A 23,543-nucleotide genomic window follows, 5' to 3' on the forward strand; every position below is an offset into this window, starting at 1 on the left:
ACGAAGGCCACTCTAGTCGAAGTCTTTTCCGAACTCCTTTTTCTTCTTCCACTAGATGATTTCCTTCCCTTGTGGCAGTGAAATTGAACCAGTTACAAACTTTTTGAGGCACACTCCCAAGCTCTTGGGGTGCTCTCCAGTGAACGCCTAGCTGTCTAGGACCGAAGAGTCCAAGAGTAACAAATGCAAATCATAAGATCGACAAATATGCACAAGTGCTCAAGGGTGGCTTGCTCTCAATTTGATACTAACCCACAAGATGATTTGCAAGTTTGAATCAATCACTCACTAAGAGAGGGTCTGGAGAGTGTTCTCAAGGCTTAAAAATAAGGTGGAGGCTAGGGGTATTTATAGCTCCTTTGAAAAACTAGCCGTTATGTAGCCATTGGCAAATATCGGACACGTCTAGTATTGGCCTGTACAACATCAACGGTCACAATGTCAGTAAAGCTGCGAGGCGTCGGAACTCTCCGACAATTGTCAGGACTTCCAACTCTCGGAACTCCTGACTCTTGTCGGAACTTCCAACGAACCAACCTGAGAAAATCCGAGAAGGTCACTTTCTGGTATTGCCAGACTCAGCAAAACAAGTTAGTACTTTTGGCTCTAAAAAACACTCACATGGGTTGGGTTGAGCACTTAAGAATAAATATCTATCAACATGATGCATCCCTCTTAATAGTACAACATACCTACAAACTCAAGATCAAATGAAAATTGAATTTGAAGCGCTTGTGTTGATTTCCCTTGAATCAAAATGCCATATACTTCAATGATCATCAAGTGAGGGTGTCACTCATGTCGATCTTGATTTTCTCCTTAAGCATAGCCATCTTGAGCATGTGACTTGATTCCATTCAACAAATGTGAGTTAACTCCAAATGTATCAAGTCACTTCCAACACTTATCTAAGATTTGATCCTCCACTTCAATATGACCATCATGGTTTGATTGGTACCTCAACTAAATGCAAGTACTTCTTTCTTCACCCTAGCTAGCTTTCTTGGTCTCTAAGCCATTGATTGTCCTTCACCCTTGCTTAGTACCTCAAAGCCTTTCCTTGCTATATTCACCAACTCAAGCCATTAAGTCATACTTGGTGTTGAATCATTCATTTAGATCATTTATATAAATGTCTTTCAATGTAGCAAGCTTTAGAAATGTGAGACCATTCCATATGCAATCCCCTATGTCTCATTAATAAGTTCTTCAACATGCTTACTTTCTCATAAGCCATAGAAATCCCACAATTGAGTAAGCCTTGCATGAATTATATTTGCTTTGTTATCTTGTGTTTGAACTCGATTGTTTCCAACAATACATCATTTTTGGCTTTCATTAAGTACCTATGAGATAACCTATTTTCTATCCACACTTAGCAAATGGGTTAGACCTTTAATCACGCTGTCATTCAATCATCCAAAACCCACAAAAGGGCTTGATGCACTTTCAATCTCTCCCTTTTGGTGATTGATGACAACTTGATTAAAGCTTACAAAAAGATATTAAACATTAAAGCTTCTGGTTTCAATGATTTATGAGAGACTACCCTTAATATGTGCTTATGAATGGAATTCATAAAATGACCTAAAGTGTCAATTGCACATATTAGAACACATAGAAGACTCCCCCTAAATCATTGCATCTGTGGGGTGCAAGTGTGTGTGATAAAATAAATCTGTGATGCATATGACAAGATGTATCACACAAAGAATAAAAGTAAAAAGGTATCACACCATTCAAATCCATTCTAAACATGTAGGGTCCTTATGAAAATAAATACAACACATGTATATCACACACATAGCACTCATCAAAAATTTTCTCAAGTCCACAAACCACTAAGATAGATTATATTATAAGATAAGGATCATGTCACATGAGTCTCAAAAAGATACATCCACGAAGCACAAGTCTCATCTCTCACATGATATAATCTATCACAAACTCAAGGTACAACTCAAACTCAAGATACATCAATAAAGCTCAAAAGACAAGAAAACTACAGCTCTAGCAGTACATATCTCTAGGAAAAAAGATAACACATGAAATACATCTGAAGATTTAATCAGTCTCTCCCACTTTGTCATCTATCACCATAAAAGGTCCAAACAGTGACAATCCGAGCACAAAGGGGACTGTAGGCTATAACTAACACCTGTGATCACTCCTCGTCATCATCGTCATCCTATTCACCATCATCCTTATCATCTGAACATGGAGCACTAGCTAGACGAGAACCACCCTAACCAGAAGGGCCATAGCCACTAGAACCTATAGTAGTTGTATCCACCTATGAGGTCACCCTACCAGTCTGAAGCATACTCCTTTGTTGTACTAGGACATGGCTGAAAGTCAGAAGGCACATGAGCCTATAGTGGCAAGGTGTTAGGGTGCGCTGATGCCTGCTCCTACTGTTGCTGAGCCTGCTACTCCTACCTTTGAAGAAACTCAGCAAATAGTCTATCGTGTCTGACATATCTCTAATCCTCAGTCTTGGCCTCACTGGAGGGGGTCATCATCTGAGATAGGAGACCTTGGCGGATTAAGCTCCAAGTTTTGAGATATCATCTTGAGCATGTGATTGTCCTTCCTCCTAGCCTCTCTCTCCTTCCTCTGTCTGACCTCACTATCCTTGCATATCCGAAAGATGGCACTGAAGAGCTTGTGAATAGGAGAAGGAGGGTTGTGGCGATGAGAAGGAGAACGTGGTGGAGGTGAAGCTCCTGCTGCTGCACCACCCTAAGGTGCATCTGCCTCTATTGCTGCTACTACTGCTCCCCCAAGACTAGGTGGGGGTACTCCAACCTCTGTCAGATCAGCCACTATCTTCAGAACCTTGTGAGGTCTGTCATAATCAATTTGGTGCCATGTCACTTGCTCAATCATATATATAATATATGAACCAAAGCCATAGCCCTTGATAGGCCTCTTAGCAACACTCTGGATCTCACACTAGATAAAGTCAAAGATACTAAAGGGCTGTGCATCTGGTGCCATCCTTTGGAGAAGATTCCTAGAGTAATCTGCAATCGTACCCTTGTCACCATCCTTGCAGTCAATGGTCTTCCTGAAACATCCTATCTAGGTACCATGTATGTGGGATGAAGGCCATTCACTTTCCCAATTGAGCCACCTCTATACATGTAAGCCATCCTCTCAGGAGGTAGTACCTGCTCAGTGTGAATCTTGTCTCTCTAAAGCTCATCCTCTAAAATACCCAGATACCCTACAATGACTGCATAGTCAACACTGTACCACTACCCTTCTAACATCCAGTGCATACATCTTGGCTCCTCCTCTACAAACAATGTAACACCTCGCATCCAAAACTGCTTATATGGCCCAGCTCCACACGTGAATGAGCCTACATACTTGTAGCACCTCGCTTCGTCTAAAGGGGTTAACCCAGAGGTGATACGTTTGGAATGACAAGGCTTATAAGCTGGCCCTCACCCTCCTAAACTTCCATGGTGGTACTAAATCCACCTACAACAACTCCACATGTGCCACTTGGACAACATGGGCCAACTTTACAACTACTACAGGCTACTAATGGGCTAGGGTGTTACATTCACCCCCCTTAAGGGTAGACACCCTCGGCAGCTCACCATATATATGTGGTAGATGTCTAAGACCACCCCTTGGTATACCCCTCCACGGGCATGTGCAGTAAGGGTTGATGCTCTGAATGCCATCTGTAATACCCCACATCCAAAACTACTTATATGGCCTAGCTCCACACGTGGAACGGGCCTGCATACGCGTAGCACCTCGCTTACACTTTCGTCCTTGCTTCATGTAAAATGGTTAATCCAGATGTGATATGTTTGGAACGACAAGGCTTATAAGCTGGCCCTCACCCTCCTAAACTTCCATGGTGGCACTAAATCCACCTACAACAACTCCACATGTGCCACTTGGGCCAACTTCACAACTACTACAGGGTACTAATGGGCTGGGGTGTTACAAACAAGGTCACATAGAACTGTGCAATAACTTCAGAGTTCTAGGGATGCTAAAACTTCCATGAGCTGGTACACACCTATACGTTGACATGTAGCAATAGCAATATCAAGAGAAGGCTTCTGTAATTCTCTAACTTGTGTCCAATCAATCCACTGAAACTTAGCCACAACTAGGTTTCTGGAGAGTATCACACTGTGATAGTAGTCAAACTAAAACATAGTACGAAAACTGATGATCATATGGGCAACTCTCTGGCTGACTCCTCGGATCAATCCTCCTCAGCTCTCTAGCTCTCTTAGTCATACCCTTTCCCTTATAATTAACTCTAGCAACATATTCGGAGTATAACAGTACAATGTACCTTAAGCATACCAAAGTGGATGCTGTGAGCTAGCAGTCCTCCCTGAGGTGGGTGCTGAACTAGAGGTGCCTCCTGCTCATCATCAAGACTATCATCGTCATCTGATTCTCTATCGGTGCTCTTCCTCTTCCTATGCTAAACTCTATAATCCATCAGTGTCATCATCATCAGAAGAGGAACTACTACCACCATCACTCTCTCTGTACTATGGAACACCCCTAGTTGCTCTAGAGGGTCTCCTGCTGCTTCTTTGCTCATCGAACCTGGTGTGGATATCCTACCTTGATTTCTTGTGCCTCTCAAAAGCAGGATGATCATGCTTGGCCTTGGACCTAGGATCGATCTTTTCATCCTTATGTCCTGCCATCTTTCTAGCCCTGTATCCAAATAAGTATTCCACATAGATTGGTCTTAGAAGCATATCAAGAATAATCTCATGTTGCATCACTATTAGAGAATGAACATTTGTCCAATGATTTGTGCTCATCTAGACCATCTCTTAGTCATAGATTCACAAAACAATTTAGACAAATAGTCATAATTCTAATGGCAACATAGATGAAAGATTGAGTCAAGAACTGTAGAAAAAATCAGCACTGTTGCGCAATACCGTATGCGTCCAGTATGTCGGTATGGGTCTACAGCAAACCCTAACTAGGGGTTCATGCTCAATTCATCTCCAAATCAATCCATATCTTTACTAGTGCTTCTAGACATCCAATGCAACAACTTGATAAAAGAAATTTGAAAATGAAGCACTTTCCAATAGATCGGACGGATTCCTGAGATTTGAAATACCTAGGTTGGTGACGATGAAATTGAACTCAAAGACTATGAGCAATCCTTGGATTCTTGATGTGGAGCACGATCCAATCCACCTCCCTTCTCTTCTCCTTCCTTTCCTTTCCCCCTTCTTCCTTGCATGGGCACCAGCGAGGGCGACAATGGAGGCTACGGCTAGATGCTTGCTGCTGCTGCTGCAGAGGCTAGTGAGGGCGCACGACAGAGCAGAGGGAGCGCAAGTGATGCTGAGGCAATGCAGGGCAACCAGCGACGCTAGCAAGCGAGGACAGTGGCAAGCACTGGCGTGCGAGGGCGAGCGAAGGCGGCTCTGGCAGATACGGAGTAGGAAGAAGGAATGTGTAAATGGGCCCTTGGACTTGGGATGAAGGGGGTACTTGACCTAATACTCCCATGGATACTGGACACGTCCAATATTTGCGGGAACTGTCCAACTACTTCAAATTTTGTTCTCTTAATTCCAAATCCCTTCACAAATATTTTTCTCAACAAAATAATATCTGTCCTTGGTCCAAATTGCATGTAACCACTTTTCTCATCCAAATGCCATGAATTGATTCTCTCTTTTCCGATTATTTGGCATATATAGGATTTTGGAAACTTTAGAGAGATTAAGTGAGATATAGGGATTTACGGACTTGAGAGGGAGTCATACCACTTGTGATTAGTCAAACAATCAATCAATGGGAACGATAATCACAAATGGCATGACTTGCATGACTTAGGTCACAAAGGCCTAAGAATAAAATTATTATTCAAACTCATACAACCTACACATGCTAGTTAGAGATTTTGAAAAACATATATCCTATGTCACACATATGCACACTCTAGCATATAAAGGGACTTAGATGCACTTACAATGCATAAATGTAAATGCATACCTTTGCCTTGAGCCCACAAAGATTTCCACTAAGACAATGCATAGTATGATATTCATTATGCTCACTTTACTTCTTAAATGATCATTGCCATACATCAAATCAATTTTCATCCAAAGGACTATAAAGAATGCTAGATGAAACGGTTAGTCCACAATGGTACCAAATAGAAATATGAGCTCCCCCTCAATAAGTGCTACAAGTAATTTAAATAACTTGCCACAAGCACTTTATTCAATTATGAATATGAGAGGGTCAATTTTCTATTTTGACCAACACAGTAATAAGATACCATATATAGATTGAGTTCAAGGAATGCTTACAACCACGTAGACATAATGAATCACACGACTTCTGAGTAACCTAAGAATATATAAAGTTGCAACGATCATAACTCAGCGGCAACTAAATTTGATGTTCTATCTGGTATGCGTACCGAACACTGTCCGGTATTTGTAGGACATAACTAACCACTTGAATGTCAGTGATTCTTGTATTCATTGTTTGATTTCCTGTATACCTGCATCTTAATAAATAAATTGCTCTACTAAAGAGCCATTAAGAGCATCATATGGCAAATATCAAATGATCATTGAATCTAATTAGCCACTTTCAATATTTCACAAACATGCCTATTTGTGAACTATTGAGCAAGTTACACTTAAAGTGGATATCCTATCAGGTTTAGGTACATGTTACCAATGGAGAAGATGAAGTAGAAGTCATGATCATTTATTTTCTTCGGGTCAACCTTAAGAGAGAGTATGCTAAGAATTGGTTGATAGCTTGAGTGAATATTTCCAATTAGATTGCTCAAGCACCCTGAAGACTTCATCTCACCACCAAGTACCTACATCAACATCCTAAGCACACTTTGGTACCCAACTCTTGTTGGGTCCTTTTGAGTTGGTCAACAAGTGCTTAGGTACCCTAAATGGCTTTAGTACTAGGTTGGGGTGAACACATCACCTTGCTAGTGCTAACTCCATTCGCGGTTCTCCTAAGCATATTATCATAACCAAATGTGTTCGGCTTAGGAGTGTTACCATTTGGGCAATTGTAGCTTAGATGCCCCTTTCTTCTACAAGCATAGCATATACAGCCTTGATTTGCTCTATGCTTGTTTTGCTTGTTGGTACACCTATCAATCACGTGCCATGTCTCATTGCATCCATAGGCATCTTTTTGTTGTAACTTGGGCCCTCTTTCTTGCCTCTTTGGACAATGGGACAATTCTTGGTAGGATGGCTCAACTTCTTGCATATGAGACAAGCACTTGGCTCATCACTCTTCACTTGCTTGGCCATCTAGGTAGAAGCCTTTCGTTCTGTGGCTTCAACCTTGTCGACCCAACTCTTGTGTGGACACATGGCCCATTCATGTCCATATAATCCACAACCATAGCATAATCTTTTTCCATGCTTCTTGCTCTTGGTTGCTTTGACATTGCTTGAATTGTGATTCTTTTGTTGGGTTTTGGAGGGAGCAAGGTTTGAACCCTTCTCAAGCTTCTTCACCATGGTATCACGGTTATCTTGAGAAGGTTGTGCTATCTCCTTACCCTTCAACCAAATCACATCCTTCTTAGCCTTTCTACTTCTTCTTTGAGCTCATGACTTTCTAAGAGATTTTGCTCAATCAAAGATTGGCTTACTTAAGAGACACACTCATTAGTACAAGTAATATTTAATTGAGATGGTAGTACAAGCGAGTGTGTGTGAGAGAGGTTGAGATGATTTTATCGATGTAATCACAGCCTCATGAGCTACCTCAAGCATGATATGTGATTCTACTAACTTATAATGTGAGCACTTAAGATGAACATAGTTAGCTTGGAGAACATTGTATTTGCTTGATAGTTCATCTAATTTTGCCTTGAGCTCAATGTTGTCCTTTTCTAGTTGTGACACACTAGAAGAGGAGTTAGTAACTAAAGCATGCTCAATCAACATTTTTTCATACCTTTCATTTACTTCCTTTAATTCTTCTAACTTGGAGATGAGAAACATTTCTTGCTTTTGAAGTGATTGCTCTTGCTTCTCATTCTCTTCTTCTAGCTTATCATTCTTTTCAACTATCTTCATGATAATGAGCTTGTCCTTGTGGCTGAGATGATCAAGGTTGTAGTTGTCCTCAACTTCAACATCACTTTCATCTTGATCGTCTATTTGTGCTTTCTCCTTCACTTGATCTTTCTTGGAGGCTTTCTTCTTGCTTTTCTTGGCCATGAGACACAAGCGATGAGTATCATGAGATACTGAGGTTGACTCATCACTCGGCCGCCACCGAGCTTGATCAACGTCGTAGATGTCCGTTTGCTGCCTGGCTGACCCAGCAATATCGGACACGTCCGGTATATGAAGTCAGACAATACAACAATTTGCAGTCTTGCACTTCTTGCTCTGGCTCGATGCTTTGCTGGTTCCTTGAGGTTTCTCCACTGCATGAAGACTCAATGGACACATTATCCATTGACACGAGCTCATATGCCTCATCACATTTGGACTTTCCATACAAATCAATAAGTCAAGTCCAAATGAGATGAACACTCTCCAGAGGTGTTTGTTCATTGAAGATTGCCTCATCTAGGAACCACTACACTCAATGTACTCAACATGACATTAATTGCTTAGCACTGTGTTGAACACATCTCTCTTCCTCTTTTGGAATATTTTTGTATTTGCTCCAATCAACTATAGGAAGAGGGATACTTGCATCCACAATATGCTCAACAAGAGGACTAATAGCCCTAAAAGCATTGAGTATATGAATTGACCAAGATAGAAAGTTTTAACTATCATTTTGGAAAAGCACCGGCTCCGACTCGTTAGGCGGGAACAAAACTGCTGAAAAACAACTGAAACTGAATGGAACAACTAAAAGCGTTCATATTTTGTTAAGAACGCTGCTGAATGGACTGAATCTGAATCTGAATGGACTGAATATGTCTGCAAAAGAAGTCTCGGTAGAAAAATCTGGTGAAAAGCGGCTGGGTAGAAAAAGGGCAGGGACAACGTGGCCGGAGGAGAACAGACTGCATTTGAGCAGCCCGAATTACAAAGCAAGTTCGGGCGGATGAGAGATCGTAAATGCAGCCGCACGCCGTTGTGGTCTGTCGTTTTCGCGTTGCCACTTGCCCAGTGCAATGGTAACGTGCCGAGCCTATGTACAGTCCTCCCCCCAAATGAACATCAGGAATTTCTTCAGAGACACCACGGAATGGAATCAATGGATTCTCGAGTGGGAAATGCAGCCTTTGTTTTTTTTGTCACGAACGTGCGTATACTAAAGAAAAACTCTTGCACATCTTATTGACCTCTTCTTCACCAGCCGCACAGCACAAACAACGACTCATCAGCTACAAATGTTACAGTCCCGCTCGACAACAGAGCAAAGTTCGCAGGTACGCAACGCACAGACACCACCACTAAGACGAAACAAAACACACCACACGTACACGGGAAGGGAGGAAAAAAATAGGCTCCATCGATATCAGCAGGGCAGCAGGCAGCAGCAGCGCTCACACAGTCACACTGATGAATTGCCGGCGCCCACCAAGGAGAGCAGCGCGTCCCTGTAGTGCCCGTGCGCCTTGGCCGCGATGGCGTCCTCCAGCTTGGCCCCGAACTGCTGGTGGTAGGCGGCTCTGATGTCGTCCATGTCGTGGTCCGACCGCGTCACGGCCACCCTCGTCAGGGCCTCCTTCGCGTGGTGGTCCGCGCCGTCCCTCAGCGCGCCCTCCATCACCTGGCTGAAGTACTTGGCCGGCGCGGCGAGGCACAGCACGGTCTCCAGCAGGGTCGTCTCCTCCCCGCTGTGGCTCAGGTCCTCCTCCACGTGCCTGCCGTGCATCTCCTTGTAGTACTTGAAGGTCTCCACCAGGTGGGGCTTGCTCCTGGTGGTCAGGATCCGGACCACCTCCTCGTTCTCCACCAGCTTCTTCCCGGCGCCGCCTCCGGCAGCCGCGCTCTTCACGGCGGCGCCCAGCGCCTTGGCCTCCGCCTTGGCCACCTCCTCGTTCACCCGCGGGCCCTCGTACCGGTACGCGCTCACCAGCCCCACCAGCAACTGCACGCATGCAAACATTTCACGATCAGAGGAGCTTCGTTGCCAGAGCATCATCATCAGGAGTGGCGGTGCTCATCAGTCATCATCAGTGCTCACGCTGCAGTAGGGCTTGTCCCTGGCGCGGTACGCGACGTCCTCCTCGAGGGAGTGGTGGAAGAGCGCCTGGTACGCGCGGCGCGCGCCCAGCAGCTCGTCGGCGGACCGCGTGCAGGCCACCTCCACGACGATGGCGACCGGGTGCTGCTGGTGGAGGACGTGGTGCGCCAGCCGCGCGTCGCGCTCCCACGGGTGCATCGCCCACAGCACCATCAGGTTCTTGAACCGCGCGAACTCGGCGGCCAGGTGCAGCATGTACTCCTCCTCGCACCGGTCGATCTCGCCGTGGCTCCTGAAGAAGCCCGGGAAGCCCTTGCGGAACCCGGACCGCTTCTCGGGCTGCTTGCGCCACCGCGCCAGCGCCGACACCATCGTCGGCTCATCCACGCCGAGCCCGCCAAGGCCTTCACACACAAATTCATTCTGAGCAATGACGGCGACAAACGGAAAGGAAAGGATCATCCAAGTATTTTCAGTTCAGTGACGCCAACCTGAGAAGGCCCTGGTGAGCTGCTGAACTTCGTCGGCCATTGCCTGAAGTGAATCGCCAACAAAACCGGAGCAGAGGAGACGATGAGTGAGGAACAGAGGATTGCTGTGTGCTCTGGTTTGCTTCTCGAGTTCTTGTGGATGATCTTTATACTGCAATGCAAACCGTGTGTTTTGGAAGACAATTATACAAGGGCAGCGCTGGCAATTCGATATGTCTGCTTTCACATACGTATAATGGAAAGGGGCAGAAAAAAAGAAACTAATTGACAGCTCAAGGAGGACTGATCAACGGGTTGGTATGTGCTATCCATATCGTCGTGCAACACGGGGAGCCGTTGGGGAGGTGTGAGTGTGTAAGACCAGGACGGCAATAATGCAGACACAGTATTATAGCTGATCTCACTTGTTTTTACAGGCTCAGGAAGTCACCGACTCACAGTCTTGCTGAATTCTTAAGGTTTAGCAAAGTTTTAGCACAAAATTTACTGCATTTATCTTGAAACGCTCCAGCTTGCCGCTTGGAATTATAAGGTTTGGTGTTTGCTACTCAATGATGATTTTAGTGCGCTGCCCCTATAAAATGTTTTATATCAACAAGATGTATAGTCCACCTAACATTTTCAGCTAAGTAATGCTAAGAGAGTTCAATATGCGATAAAGTTAAATATAGCGATAAATATAGAGTTCAATAGCAAGAAGAAATGCGTTCAATGAAAAACCTGTAGCTGATCTAAACCACAATGAAAGGCCCCATCTACTTAATCATGAATATGCAGGAGCACATCACATGAGCAGGCCCAAGTATGTCTCCAAACACATGTGAAATTGTACAAATCATTGGTGAGAAATATCTCTCACTTTCAGTTTTAGGTGTTCAGTCCCATCGTTAACATGGTCCATTGCATGCAATTGTTTTGATCCTTATGTCACCATTCTAATCGATTGGGAACATTAGGATACCTGATGCACTGGATAACTCCACTTCCTATCTCATTTTGTATACAAATAGAGCTCCCTTCTATGAAGAAGCCGGAACTATTTTAAAAGGAAGGATATATATAATAAGTTGGCTGATTTTAAAAACTACAGGAGATTTTATATGGACTGAACCCTGACATGAGAAATTATGATCCAAGTATTACTTTATTTTCGTCAAAGAATGAGCAAAGGCTAATAAATTGCTAATGCAAGCAGTACAGACCACAGTCCAGCTTGTCATCCTTATCATCGCCAACAGCTAGCATGGCAGCAGCAGTTACTTATTGCCATCTAATCATGGTTGGTTTGCATCGCGTTCACGTAGTTAGGACATATGCTCCTCAAATATGATCACAGGATGTGTTGTTTTGCGAAGAAATTTAAGAAGAGCCGCGAAACACTTCCTGTTTGTAGCGTCTGTTACAAGGTAAATGACCAGCAACAGCAACTCCATTGTGCCTTGTGCGGTGCCTTCGTGTCTCTGGCTCATTGAAGCCAAATCATGCAGCAGATTTTATCAATGCCGTATGACAAATCGCCATTCCATGTCAGCAATAATGGCTATGCTGGCCTGAGCTACAAGATTTAGGCCCCGTTTAGATGCGATTTTTTTTGGCTTTTGACTACTGTAGCACTTTCGTTTGTATTTGGCAAAAATTGTCCAATTATGGACTATTTAGGCTTAAAAGATTCGTCTCGTCAATTACGGGCAAACTGTGCAATTAATTATTCTTTTTACCTATATTTAATGCTCCATGTATGTGCCGCAAGATTTGATGTGACGGAGAATCTTGAAAATTTTTGGATTTTGGGTGGGATCTAAACAGGGCCTTAGATGAAAAGGAATTTCAGAGAAACAAAATCATGCCCACAGCCTGTTTATGTGGTCTTGATCGCTCACATTATTATTACTGACGTGTTTGAAAGCAAAGGTGTGAAAAGGGGCACTCTTGTCAGAAGCTTCTAGCATGCTCATCAGAACTACAAAGACCACATTTCGCCAACGTGAGAAACATGCAGTACTGTCACGGATAAGCAAGCACCCATCGTCACGTACAACAACTGGGGCCAACAATGTCTCCCCTTCAAATGATCAAATCGTGGGCAAATGAGTTCATTAGCCATCGAGGTTGGGTAGGTCACCCTCTCAAATCTCAATCATGGAGGAGGGCAATGGCCGCACGGGGAAGGACTATACGATCTGTGACATGCGAACGAACAGATCACCACCAATAATTTCAGAGAAAAAAAAAGAAAAAAAACTGAGCTGTTGATCTGTTTGCACAAGAAAACATTGGCCATTAGCCACATAGCTTGGCTTGTGCATTTTGCTAATGACTAGTGATTGCCTAGTTGCCCGCTTATCAGTTTGCTGTGTGTTGGCGACCAGATTATTCAACTCTGTCTGCAACTTTTTGAGTTGAAAGCCATTAGCCAGATGCTTGTGATCCCCAAGAACATTATAATATTTTGGAGATGGTGAGCAGATGGTGTATTGTCAACTCCAGTATCGCCAACTGTATCTGTATGATTGATATTTTTTTAATATGGTTTCTCAAACACTTGTGTGAGAACTATTGGAGAAAACAAGACAGATGAAGCTGTCTAATTGCTTTGGCGCTAAGATTTTTGGTTGTTGCGTTGCATGCAGTCCCTATTGAAAAAGAACTTTGAAAGTGACTCAAGTGACAGGGAAAGAGGACTAATAAACAAGTGTGTGTGTTTCACATGCAGAGCAAAAATTATGATGTGCTGAAGGAGCAGCGGTGTGAAACATGCAAGCCAGCGGACAGATGTTGGAAAGGTTATTAATATTGTTTGTTCTCAAGCCCATGATATTCCTTCTTGTATTCCATAAGCTAAAAGGTTAAATGCATATCTTTACACGATGAGCTTTCCTCCGCTTTTATTGAAATCCTCTTTTATCCTTTTAAGTCCCTTTAATTTTGATGACAAAACCTTATGGGCTAAGCAACGATCTAGGTTTTCGAAGTTTTCACCATTTCCCTTTTGTTATTAGACATCATTTTCTGCATTCCCTGTCCTGCTTAGCAAGGAAGGTAAGTTTTCTTCTCTCTCTGAGCAGACAAATAGTTTATTACTAGACTCTACTCAAACAACACACCTTTTGCTCAGTGCAAATGTCTAATAAACTATCAAACCTTGCTCGAACAAGGCGCCTGTAGCTCAGTGGATAGAGCGTCTGTTTCCTAAGCAGAAGGCCGTAGGTTCGACCCCTACCTTGGCGCGATTTATTCTTTACTTTTTTAATTTTCCTTGCAGTTCAAAGATCCAAGTTTATTTATACTTTATGCACTTCAAACAGTCAATGGTTGGCTGGATTATTAGTTTGTATTTTTTTTCTCGCGTTATAAAATTCTGATGCAGTCCAAACAACCAATGGTTGCTGGAATATTATTTTTACTTTTATTATTATTTTCCTTTGGGGTTCAAAGATCTTTTTTTATTTTCCTTGCAGTTCAAAGATCCAATGATTGAAATTTTGATGCAGCTAGTTTGTATTTTTTTTCTCGCGTTATAAAATTCTGATGTAGTTCAAACAGCCAATGGTTGCTGGATTATTATTCTAATATGGTTCAATAGCCTTATAAGATTTGGGAGCAGGCCCGGCTCAGGAGGGGGTGAAAGGTGGCTTCGGATTAAAAAAACTGAGCTAAAAAAACAAGGTGAAAATTAATTGGCTTTTAGAGCAGGGCAAGAACACCTATTCTCCAAAACAGAGGTGGGCCTAAAATTTGAAGAACATGTATTCGACTTAATTTTTTAACATGTATAATTGGTTGTACTTTTAAATACTACTGATTAGCAAAATAATGGGAATTTGATGAATCCCTGCTTTAGAACTTGTTTGATTAATGACAAATAAATGAATTAAAGAAAAATAAAATTAAAAGATGATACTTACCCTTGACCATATCCTGATCATCTCGAATTTCGCTGATGGTTTATTAAGTATGTTTAACTTGATAAAGTTTGTTTAAATCTAAAATATTACAAACTTTGTTATAAGATTCTTTTAAAATGTTGGCTGAGTATTTCAGTATCAAAATGGAGGTTGAATTCATAGAACGTCCAAAAACATAGGTGTAAATTCACATGAGAAAACTAGTCTTTTTTAGTTGAAGTTACCATGCCAACTCCTCTAAATCAAATAGCGGTAAACTATGCCTTGGTTTTGAAAAAGTAGGGGCACTAAAAATTTGATGCAGTTCGTTTATCTATTTTTAATTCTGTTTGGGTTATAAAATTCGGATGCAGTTCAAACAACCAACGGTTGGTGGATTATTATATTCTAATATGGTCACATAGGATTGAACAAGTGTGAATAACATGTCCGGCAACGACAAGCTTTATTATAGTTATAGGCATATATATTTGATATTAGCAAAAAATAATTACTATAACTGCAAACCCCTAAAAACATCCCTGGACTGCGCTGTACGAGTACACAGCGAGCCCCACTAGCCAAGGCTGTCGATCTCAATTTGGATCACATTATTCTCGTAGTAGCAATTAGCCTACAAATGAATCGAAACAACATCATCGTCAACCACGTCAGGGAACACACACACCATGAAAAATTGGCAGAAGCTCATCCTAGGTGGTGGAGCTTTGGGGGTCTCTAGGCGTGTGCCATGTGTTGCTGGCGCTGCTGCCTGGAGTGTATCCATAACATCCCTCCCCTCAACCTTCTCTTCATCCACTTCTCCGACCCAGCTCTCCCAGGTGAAGCAGGAGCAGCACCTGCCTCCATGGCCTCCATCTCGGTCCCCAACCCGGTCCCTTCCGCAACCGAAGACGCCGAGAACATTAGGAAAGCAGTGCAAGGTATTTCCATGCTGTAACCACTGAATTGTGCAATGCTGTATCGGTTCCCTTGTTTTGTTACCTTTGAGAATTGGGAGGTTACTGTTGATTCCCTGATCAAGAACAGAGCTGCTTCCAGACAATGGTAAAATATTCCTCTCTCATGGATTGAACTTGGGACAGGATGGGGCACGGACGAGAAGGCGCTGATCGAGATACTGGGCCACCGGACGGCGGCGCAGCGCGCGGAGATCGCCGTGGCCTACGAGGGCCTCTACAACGAATCCCTCCTCGACAGGCTCCACTCCGAGCTCTCCGGCGACTTCCGGGTAATTCCAAGGTTTCGTGCGTCGATCGATTCGATGTCTTGGATTGGATTGCCGACCCGACCTGACAGTTCCTGCCTCCTCGCCGGCACGGCGGCGTTACTCCTGGTCCTGGCAGAGCGCGATGATGCTGTGGACGGCGGACCCGGCGGCGCGTGACGCCAAGCTCGCCCACAAGGCCATGAAGAAGGGCGAGCGGTACGTGTGGGTGCTCATCGAGGTCGCCTGCGCGTCGACGCCGGACCACCTCGTCGCCGTCAGGAAGGCCTACCGCGAGGCCTACTCCGCCTCCCTGGAGGAGGACGTCGCCGCGTGCCCGCTCTACAAGGACCCCCTCCTCAAGCAGGCGAGGCCGCCGGCTCCTGCCACCGTGTCGTGTGCAGTCAGATCCTGACGTTTCTTGGCCGGCCGGCCAGTCGCTCACCTCAGCCGGGTGTCTAGTCTGTCTTGCAGTTCTTGGTGCGGCTGGTGAGCTCGTACCGGTACTCCGGCGAGCTCGTCGATGCCGAGCTGGCAAGGGCGGAGGCGGCGGAGCTGCACGACGCGGTGGTGGCCAGGAAGCAGCCGCTGCACGGCGACGTCGTGCGCATCGTCAGCTCCAGGAGCAAGCCGCAGCTGAAGGCGACGCTCGAGCGGTACAGGCAGGACCATGGCAAGGCCATCGACGAGGTACTCGAGGAAGAACGCCGCAGCGACCAGCTCGCGGCGGTGCTCAAGACAGCGGTGTGGTGCTTGACGTCGCCGGAGAAGCACTTCGCGGAGGTAACCCATCCTTCAGTTCAGTAGCATAGTAATCCGTTCATTTCTGATGGCCCTTTTTGTTGTTCCATTGCAGGTGATCCGGAGCTCCATCGTCGGGCTCGGTACGGACGAGGAGTCCCTGACGAGGGCGGTCGTCTCGCGCGCCGAGATCGACATGAAGAAGGTGAAGGAGGAGTACAAGGCCAGGTACCGCAAGACGGTGACCAGCGACATCAACGGCGACACGTCCGGATACTACAATGGCATCTTGCTCACTCTAGTCGGGCCTGAGTGAATGACCATGGATGGATGCTGGATCTATATGTAGGTTGGAGAGATTGTTTGCGACTTGTAGCTTGCTTGTTCTTGTTTGATTGAACAAAATGCCTACAAAACTGCTAAGTGAAATGGTGATATTTGTGGTGATCCATTTGGTGATAATAAAACGCCAGATCAATGGGAAAACCAATTAACAAAAGCTATGGTGTCTCGAGTATTATCATCCAAGCACTATTTGTACACATAAAGACTGTTGCGATTCGAACTGTAATATCACCAAGGTAACAACAGAAGAGATGGAATTACAGACGGGGACTCTCCAACTAGTTCAATGAGCTGATCCAATCTATTCGCCTCACTTCTTCCTGGCAAGAGCAGCTATTCCACCAACCACAAGTCCCACGGCAGCTGTCGCGATTCCTATTCCAATCACACCATCTGCGAGTAGAAGAATTTGGTTTGGTTATCTAGACAACTTTAGCTCTACACAGCACTTCATGAACATGGCCCCGATAAGTACACTGAAGTGATGAAAGCATTTGGGTTGCAAAGAATCCAATGCAAATGTGACCAAGTTTAGCTGATTAAGTTATCTCACCTTTGGCAATTTTATCTTCTATTGCCTTCTTCAGAGACATGGCCTGCCTCCAGTCAGGTTGAATCTACAGGACAGAAATCATGCAAGTTAGATATTAGAATATCAAGGCAACAATATCCTTGAGAAATTAAGAATATTTGAATCTACAGGAAAGAAATTATGTAAGTTCGATATTAGAATATCAAGGCAACAATATCCTTGAGGAATTGGGAAAACTTTAAAATCTTAGAGACTCAGTGGTCTTGCAAATAAACACATCCTATCACATAAGCCAGAACGATCTTCTGATAAGAATCCTAAACAATTTCAGCTATGCTAGCTTCCAGTACATACCACATACCCAGTACACATGTAGGTTAGGAAAGAAAACCAAATTAACTCCACAAAGGGAGTTCCAAAGAAAAGGAAAGAACCAACAAATCCATTTTCAATAAACCACTTGTTTCTGAATACACAGTACATGTAACATGTGAACATTGGCAGAGCAGAAACTATTACTTTCTTTCTGTTGTTCCAAAGCATAAATGCCAAATTGAGAACAGATTATCATAGAAAAAAATGGGGGGTTTCATGCAATAGTAGACAAGGGCAACAGCCTAACAGGGTCATCAGCCTCCAAACAGTCATAAGCTTCAATTCATGATCTTAGGCCTTCAATTCATGATCATAGGCCGCTCTAGCTAGAATTAGATGACGACGGGAGGTCCAGGGAAAGAATTAATAGAACACATCAGAGAACCTATTTAAGTCCACTGCTTCACAACATAACTGTATATAAGAACACAAAATTGTTTAAAAGTACAGCTAAAACAGAAAAGTATTGGCCCCAAGATAAGGCACAGTATGTTTGGTTTCTTGGCTTATTTCTAGCCTGGCTAGAATCCTAGCCGAGGCAGCTTTAGCCTGTCCCCAGCAAGCCAATTGCTAGTTGTTTGGTTGCCTGCATTATCTAAGCCTGGCTAACAGAAGGTGTGTTTGGTTGCCTGGTTTACTTTGCATAGAATGACCTCTTCTTGGAGCTGGTAACTTTACCCCCTTTGAGACATTTTCACAAAGATGTGGTGCGCACCCTCACCGGTGGTGGGCTTTGCTACTCGACGCCATAGCTCGGGGCCGGGCCTTCTCAGACCCCGCTGCCCATGCCCCAAACGGCAGAGGAGAAGGGCGGCATCATCTCTGGTGCCTGGCGGTCAGTTGAGGGGCTCTCCGTGGTGGACGCGCAGGCGGCAGTGAGGTTGCAGCAGTACACGAAAAAAACATGGCCCTCCCAGCTGCTCGGTTCTCTTCCATGGCAGACGAGCACCGCGAGCATCTGGGCCGAGCACCTCTTCCACTGCCGGCGAGCACCTCCACCACGGCAGTGTATGGCCCGCCTACTTCCCATGTGCGTCAGTAGGGCATCCTCCGTCGGAGCATACGGCAGCAGCAGGGCATCCTCCGCTCGAATCGCGCACGGCAGCAGCAGGGCATCCTCCATCGGAGCACACGGCAACAACAGGGCATCCTCCGCTCGAATCGCACCTCCAGTCCTGAGGCGGAGCACGCAGACTCCTCCATCTCCACGACGGCAGCAGCGGCAACAGCACCACCACGAACGTGAACCTGCTGCTCTCGCTCCAGTCCGCGAGCTCAAAGCAGAAGACGAAGACGGTGTACCACGGCGATGGCCGCGGCCACGGCGGCGTTGGGTGGCGAGGTGTCAGTGCCGCGGAACTTCCAGCGCAGGGCCATCTCTGGCGTGGGGACCAGGCACATCTCCGGCGGCGGCCAAGCCAACAGGGAGCACGAAGGAGCAGAGGTGAGAGGTGAGAGGTGAGGAGCAGCGCTGAGCGGTGAGAGAATCGCGCACGCGAGCTCAGCGGAGCCTGGCTCCCAAAGTAACGACCGATATCTGCGTTTTTCTGGAGCCTGGCTAAGTGGTGTTGGGTGGCTTCCTGGAGCCTGGCTTTGACCTCTAAAACAGGCAACCAAACAGCCCGAAGGTGGCTCCCTGAAGCCTGGCTAGGGTTAGCCACCCAACCAAACAGGCCCAATAGGATGGTAGGTAGCCAGCTACTAATAATAAAAAGAATAATGCCTGTTTAAGAATTATATAAACTGATACTTCAGATGAAAAAAAAAACAGTTCAGTTAAAAAATGGATCAAATGAATTTAGTGAAATTTAGTCATCATGATGTTGTATGGCAAAGAAATATCCAGTTACAGTATCAATTCAATACAAAAATTGATTGCCAATGTCACATGGGCTAAGCACAAACATACATGTTGGCTCAATTGCAGTTTACTAGTAGAAAGGAACATAGAGTTTGGTTGCAGCACAGAAATTGCATCATATCCTGGCAACATTGCATTTTGGCAGATATTGATAAGATATCAAGAAATCATAAATCATATATAGCATTCTAGAAGCTAAATGATACTGGACTCATACCTCCAAACAGCGATCTGCAAGTTGCCTGCTTTTTGAGTAGTCGCCAATCCTGTAGAGCCCAACTGCCAACAAGTACATCTTTTCCTTAGTCTCCAGAGGACTGCCAGAATTATCCAAAGAAGCTGTAGAACCAAATGGGCCAATCAAAACAGGTTAGAGAATAACCTATGGCCAAAGGAAACATAATCAACAAAATCTAAACACTTGGTTAGAAGAAGCCAAGTGCTAGTTTTGCGCAAAACACTGATAACAGACCTTGAAGCATGCTGATTCCACGGTTTACATCATCTGTCTGCCTGGAGTGCACAAGGGCCCATGATAACCTCATAAGGCTAGCATTCCTCTGTTCATCATTTACAGCATCGGCAAGCTCTCTTTCAATGCCCTAAGGACAAACAAAATCGCTCAGCTGAATTCTGAGTTTCCACATATTAGCAGAACCTCAGGAAACAGATACAATAGCAAGAACGTGAAGAGCAGTATAAAAACATATTCAGCGACATCAACTAGCAACAAGATCAACGCTGAAAGTTCTGTGTTAGCAAATTATGCTAACAGAATTCTTGACCTATACTCTCCAACCAAAATAAGCAGGGAGGGCATTCAGCTTGGTTAGTCTATGCCACAGACACAGCATGACACATGACTGCAACAAGCCGCTCAAAATAAAATGCCAACATGATCAACACACAGCCATGGTGCTGAATGGGTAGGCTGCCAATGCTATGGCCTAAACTGAAGTACTGAAACCCGTGCTACCCCCCCTTTACCAAGCAATTCTAACAGGGCATCAGAAAGGACACATTACAGAAACAATTATGTGCTCGCATGCAAAGGTCACCCACGCCCTTTGACCCCAATACAAACTGTTGGCGATGATCCCCTTCTGACTCCTCCCATCCCCCTCTCCCTGCTATACCTAACCTCCGAATGCTTCGGTTGCAGGTACACGATCTAACCCTAGTCCCCACCGAGCTGGCGGGATACCGCAAAAAAAAAAACCCTCAAAATCTGCAAGGATTCGGACGGCAACGGAGTGGAAAATGCAGAGGGGAAAGTTCCCAGAGTGCTCACGGCGATGAGGTCGCGGTCGCACCAGGGGATGTTGTCGCCTCCGGTGAAGAAATTGCCCACGGACTCGAAGAAGCGTTCCATCTTGGCCTCCATAGATCTGCTGTCTGCGGGGGGCGATCGGAATCCGAGGAGGTGGCAGAGCAGGGGGGGCTATTCCAGGCTTCGCGTGCAGGGATGGGTGTGGAACCGCTTACCGCAGGAGGAAAAGGGGGATTCGAGAAGCCCTAGATCGTTGCGCACGCCACGAGGGGAAATGGGGGATTCTAAGTCGTGTTTTTGTCACTGATATGTCAGTGAAATGCGACGATTTGGGACTGCTTCCGTGTCTTCGTCGTTAAGAAAGAAGGTTAGAAGAGAGGAGAACGACGGCCGTCCTCTCTCTCTCTCTCTCCTCCTTTGAGGCCCTACCGGCTACCGCTGAGGACAGGCCCAATAAAAAATCTACTAAATTATAAGACATTTTTCATTTTCTATATATCATTTTTAGGTTCCCCTCAAAACAAATATATATCATTTTTAGACATAATGCATACTAAAAACATATATATCTAGAATAGTTAAATATCTTATAATTTAAACGAAGAGAGTAGATGTTTTCTAGGTTCCTTAATTAGGATGCCAACTAAGAAAAAAAATAATATGGCATTACAATTAAAGAAGAAAGATGATAAAATAGTTTCTTTATAAGAAATCATGTCTACACAGAAACCGATATGAAGAGATAGGGTTGGTAGATGATGAAGAGAGAAGACATGTGGACAAAAATTATTTTCTAGAAACTCTTCATTGAGAATATAATTTCCATGTGTAATGTCTACAAAATTTGGCAAGTATAGAAACTACCTCATAGTTTCTGGATTAGGACTGCCCTGAGAATATCTTTGCGTCTAGTGGTTCCACCCTCTTTATCAGTTGTCACACCCTTCAATCGACTAATACCTATTTTCGAAACAAACTGAGTATCTGTTTGGTTACTAAATGGAATTTGTATTGTATATTCCGATAAGGAACCTAGATTGAACGGAATCGTATTTAGGCCATTTGATATCAGGGCTGTTAACAAGTTAAAAATTAACCAAATTATCCCTAGTCCATCGAACAGGGGGCTAATAGGGTGATTAATTTTCTAGCCGGCAAGACTCTAACTAGTTGTTAGCCAATTTGTTAGCTAACTTCAGCTAATTTTTGGTCCTACACAAACATACCATTAGAAAGGAGAGTGTTTAGTGAGTTTGCATGAACGAATGTAAAAAATATTAGATGTTTGATTGGTTACCCGCATGTGCTAATGCAATCTATTAGGTATAGGTATATGAGAGTGATGTGTGTGACACTTATTTAATATGAGTTTGTGCTATGCACTAGCTAGGATTAGCTTAAGTGTAGGCTCTCCTAATAATCGTTTTAGATTGGATGGCCAAACTTTGAGATTGATGCAGTCACCGCAGACAGATCGTCGTCATGGACATATATGTTGAATAATAAGTAGGTAATTTCATGATTAATTCTAACATAGATCATGACAAACTTAGATACTAGAATGTATAACCCTAACATACTAGTGAAAGGTCCTAATATGGTTAGAGGGGTGAATAGCCTATTAAAAAACTCTACAAGATCACTAAAACAATTTGTTAGTATGCTAAACGGCGAAATATAATTTTGCTCTAACTCTACAATGGTTGCAAGCCACCTATCCAAACAATTCCAGTTGCTATGATCACTAGACACACAACAAGAGCTAAGTCACTACTCACTAAGATCTCTCAACAAGGCTACACTAAAGAGCTTCACAAGGTGAAACTAAACTAGCAAGCAAGCTCTCAAAAGCTAGCTACACTAAAGAGCTTGCTACACAACTAGTTTGCAAAGAATGTAAGGAAGAGAGTAGGGTGATTATACCGCTATATCGCGGAATGAACCAATCACAATATGAAAAGCCAACTCAATTATCGGGAGAATTTCAAACACAATGGACACCAAGATTTTTCTTTCGAGGTTCACATGTTTGCCGGCACACTAGTCCCCGTTGTGTCGACCAACACTTAGTGATTTGATGGCTAATAAGTGTTTTACAAACCTAGTCCAACAATGGATGATGCAAGAACCTACCCACAAGTGAGGTAACTCAATGACATGAGCAATCCACTACAGTTACCTTTTGGCTCTATGCAGGGTAAGGTACAAGACCCCTCACAATCATCGGGAGATGGCTACGAACAATCACCAACTCATGCCAATGCTCCTTCGTTGCTCCAAGCCATCTAGGTGGCGGCAACCACCAAGAAAAACAAGAAATCCACAGCCACAACAATCCCTAAGTGCCACTAGATGCAGTCACTCAAGCAAATGTACTTGGAATCACTCTCAATCTCACTATGATGATAAATCAATTATGAAGATGAGTGGAAGGTGTTTGCTTAGGCTCACAAGGATGTATCACAGGTGAAAATGTGCAAGAGAGTGAGCCCAAGGTGAAGCACTTCTATTTATAGACGCCCCAAGACTCAAAGAGTCGTTAGAGCCTTGGGGGCGATCGGATGCACCAATTGGACGCACCCAGCATCTGGTCGCCCTGAGTCTAGTCGCCCTCGGCCGTCCATGTGTCGCCCTTTGAAT

The 23,543-nt window shown here is 44.3% G+C and overlaps 4 protein-coding genes and 1 non-coding gene across 6 annotated transcripts; 2 read left to right on the forward strand and 3 right to left on the reverse strand.

Annotated features, from left to right (window-relative positions):
- Nucleotides 1–4,607: 4,607 nt before the first annotated feature.
- On the reverse strand, nt 4,608–8,240 carry LOC136510817 (uncharacterized). Its single transcript, XM_066505148.1, has 2 exons — nt 7,975–8,240; nt 4,608–4,707 (listed from the first exon to the last, which is right to left on the reverse strand). The coding sequence occupies exons 1-2, from the start codon at nt 8,238–8,240 to the stop codon at nt 4,608–4,610; spliced, it is 366 nt and encodes a 121-aa protein (XP_066361245.1).
- A 1,055-nt stretch (nt 8,241–9,295) lies between these two features.
- Nucleotides 9,296–10,904, reverse strand: LOC136512787 (annexin D4-like). Its single transcript, XM_066506781.1, has 3 exons — nt 10,668–10,904; nt 10,177–10,580; nt 9,296–10,080 (listed from the first exon to the last, which is right to left on the reverse strand). Exons 1-3 carry the CDS (start codon nt 10,705–10,707, stop codon nt 9,541–9,543), a joined length of 984 nt encoding a protein of 327 aa, XP_066362878.1. The 5' UTR covers nt 10,708–10,904; the 3' UTR covers nt 9,296–9,540.
- A 2,918-nt stretch (nt 10,905–13,822) lies between these two features.
- TRNAR-CCU (transfer RNA arginine (anticodon CCU)) lies at nt 13,823–13,896 on the forward strand. The gene has a single exon. It is a non-coding gene; the product is annotated as a tRNA-Arg (tRNA).
- Nucleotides 13,897–15,404: 1,508 nt separating this feature from the next.
- Nucleotides 15,405–16,988, forward strand: LOC136513133 (annexin-like protein RJ4). The gene is made up of 5 exons (XM_066507123.1): nt 15,405–15,495; nt 15,658–15,803; nt 15,919–16,146; nt 16,254–16,562; nt 16,636–16,988. The coding sequence occupies exons 1-5, from the start codon at nt 15,420–15,422 to the stop codon at nt 16,834–16,836; spliced, it is 960 nt and encodes a 319-aa protein (XP_066363220.1). The 5' UTR covers nt 15,405–15,419; the 3' UTR covers nt 16,837–16,988.
- Nucleotides 16,989–17,010: 22 nt separating this feature from the next.
- Nucleotides 17,011–21,272, reverse strand: LOC136513134 (mitochondrial fission 1 protein A-like). 2 transcript variants are annotated; one of them, XM_066507124.1, is made up of 5 exons: nt 20,925–21,240; nt 20,106–20,235; nt 19,851–19,972; nt 17,419–17,482; nt 17,011–17,258 (listed from the first exon to the last, which is right to left on the reverse strand). In XM_066507124.1, the coding sequence occupies exons 1-5, from the start codon at nt 21,015–21,017 to the stop codon at nt 17,176–17,178; spliced, it is 492 nt and encodes a 163-aa protein (XP_066363221.1). In that variant the 5' UTR covers nt 21,018–21,240; the 3' UTR covers nt 17,011–17,175. The 2 variants fall into 2 exon arrangements, with proteins under 2 accessions (XP_066363221.1, XP_066363222.1); XM_066507125.1 differs by lacking the exons at nt 17,011–17,258; nt 17,419–17,482 and adding an exon at nt 19,427–19,755 and having other exon boundaries at nt 20,925–21,272.
- Between the last annotated feature and the right edge of the window lie 2,271 nt (nt 21,273–23,543).

Source organism: Miscanthus floridulus, chromosome 16 (genome assembly GCF_019320115.1).
Source record: "Miscanthus floridulus cultivar M001 chromosome 16, ASM1932011v1, whole genome shotgun sequence".
Classification (NCBI taxonomy): domain Eukaryota; kingdom Viridiplantae; phylum Streptophyta; class Magnoliopsida; order Poales; family Poaceae; genus Miscanthus; species Miscanthus floridulus.

What these genes read in the sequence shown, in the direction of transcription:
- LOC136513134 (XM_066507124.1), bottom strand. Translation starts at nt 21,017, where the DNA reads ATGGAGGCCAAGATGGAACGCTTCTTCGAGTCCGTGGGCAATTTCTTC. An exon ending in GCGACCGCGACCTCATCGCC is followed by an intron (nt 20,236 to 20,924) that starts GTGAGCACTCTG and finishes GTTTGTCCTTAG; the next exon opens with GGCATTGAAAGAGAGCTTGC. An exon ending in TGGAATCAGCATGCTTCAAG is followed by an intron (nt 19,973 to 20,105) that starts GTCTGTTATCAG and finishes TTGGTTCTACAG; the next exon opens with CTTCTTTGGATAATTCTGGC.
- LOC136512787 (XM_066506781.1), bottom strand. Translation starts at nt 10,707, where the DNA reads ATGGCCGACGAAGTTCAGCAGCTCACCAGGGCCTTCTCAG. An exon ending in GCTCACCAGGGCCTTCTCAG is followed by an intron (nt 10,581 to 10,667) that starts GTTGGCGTCACT and finishes TTGTGTGTGAAG; the next exon opens with GCCTTGGCGGGCTCGGCGTG. An exon ending in GGGACAAGCCCTACTGCAGC is followed by an intron (nt 10,081 to 10,176) that starts GTGAGCACTGAT and finishes GCATGCGTGCAG; the next exon opens with TTGCTGGTGGGGCTGGTGAG.
- LOC136513133 (XM_066507123.1), top strand. Translation starts at nt 15,420, where the DNA reads ATGGCCTCCATCTCGGTCCCCAACCCGGTCCCTTCCGCAACCGAAGAC. An exon ending in CATTAGGAAAGCAGTGCAAG is followed by an intron (nt 15,496 to 15,657) that starts GTATTTCCATGC and finishes AACTTGGGACAG; the next exon opens with GATGGGGCACGGACGAGAAG. An exon ending in AGGACCCCCTCCTCAAGCAG is followed by an intron (nt 16,147 to 16,253) that starts GCGAGGCCGCCG and finishes TCTGTCTTGCAG; the next exon opens with TTCTTGGTGCGGCTGGTGAG.
- LOC136510817 (XM_066505148.1), bottom strand. Translation starts at nt 8,240, where the DNA reads ATGGCCAAGAAAAGCAAGAAGAAAGCCTCCAAGAAAGATCAAGTGAAG. An exon ending in TTAAAGGAAGTAAATGAAAG is followed by an intron (nt 4,708 to 7,974) that starts GTATGAAAAAAT and finishes ATTTGGATACAG; the next exon opens with GGCTAGAAAGATGGCAGGAC.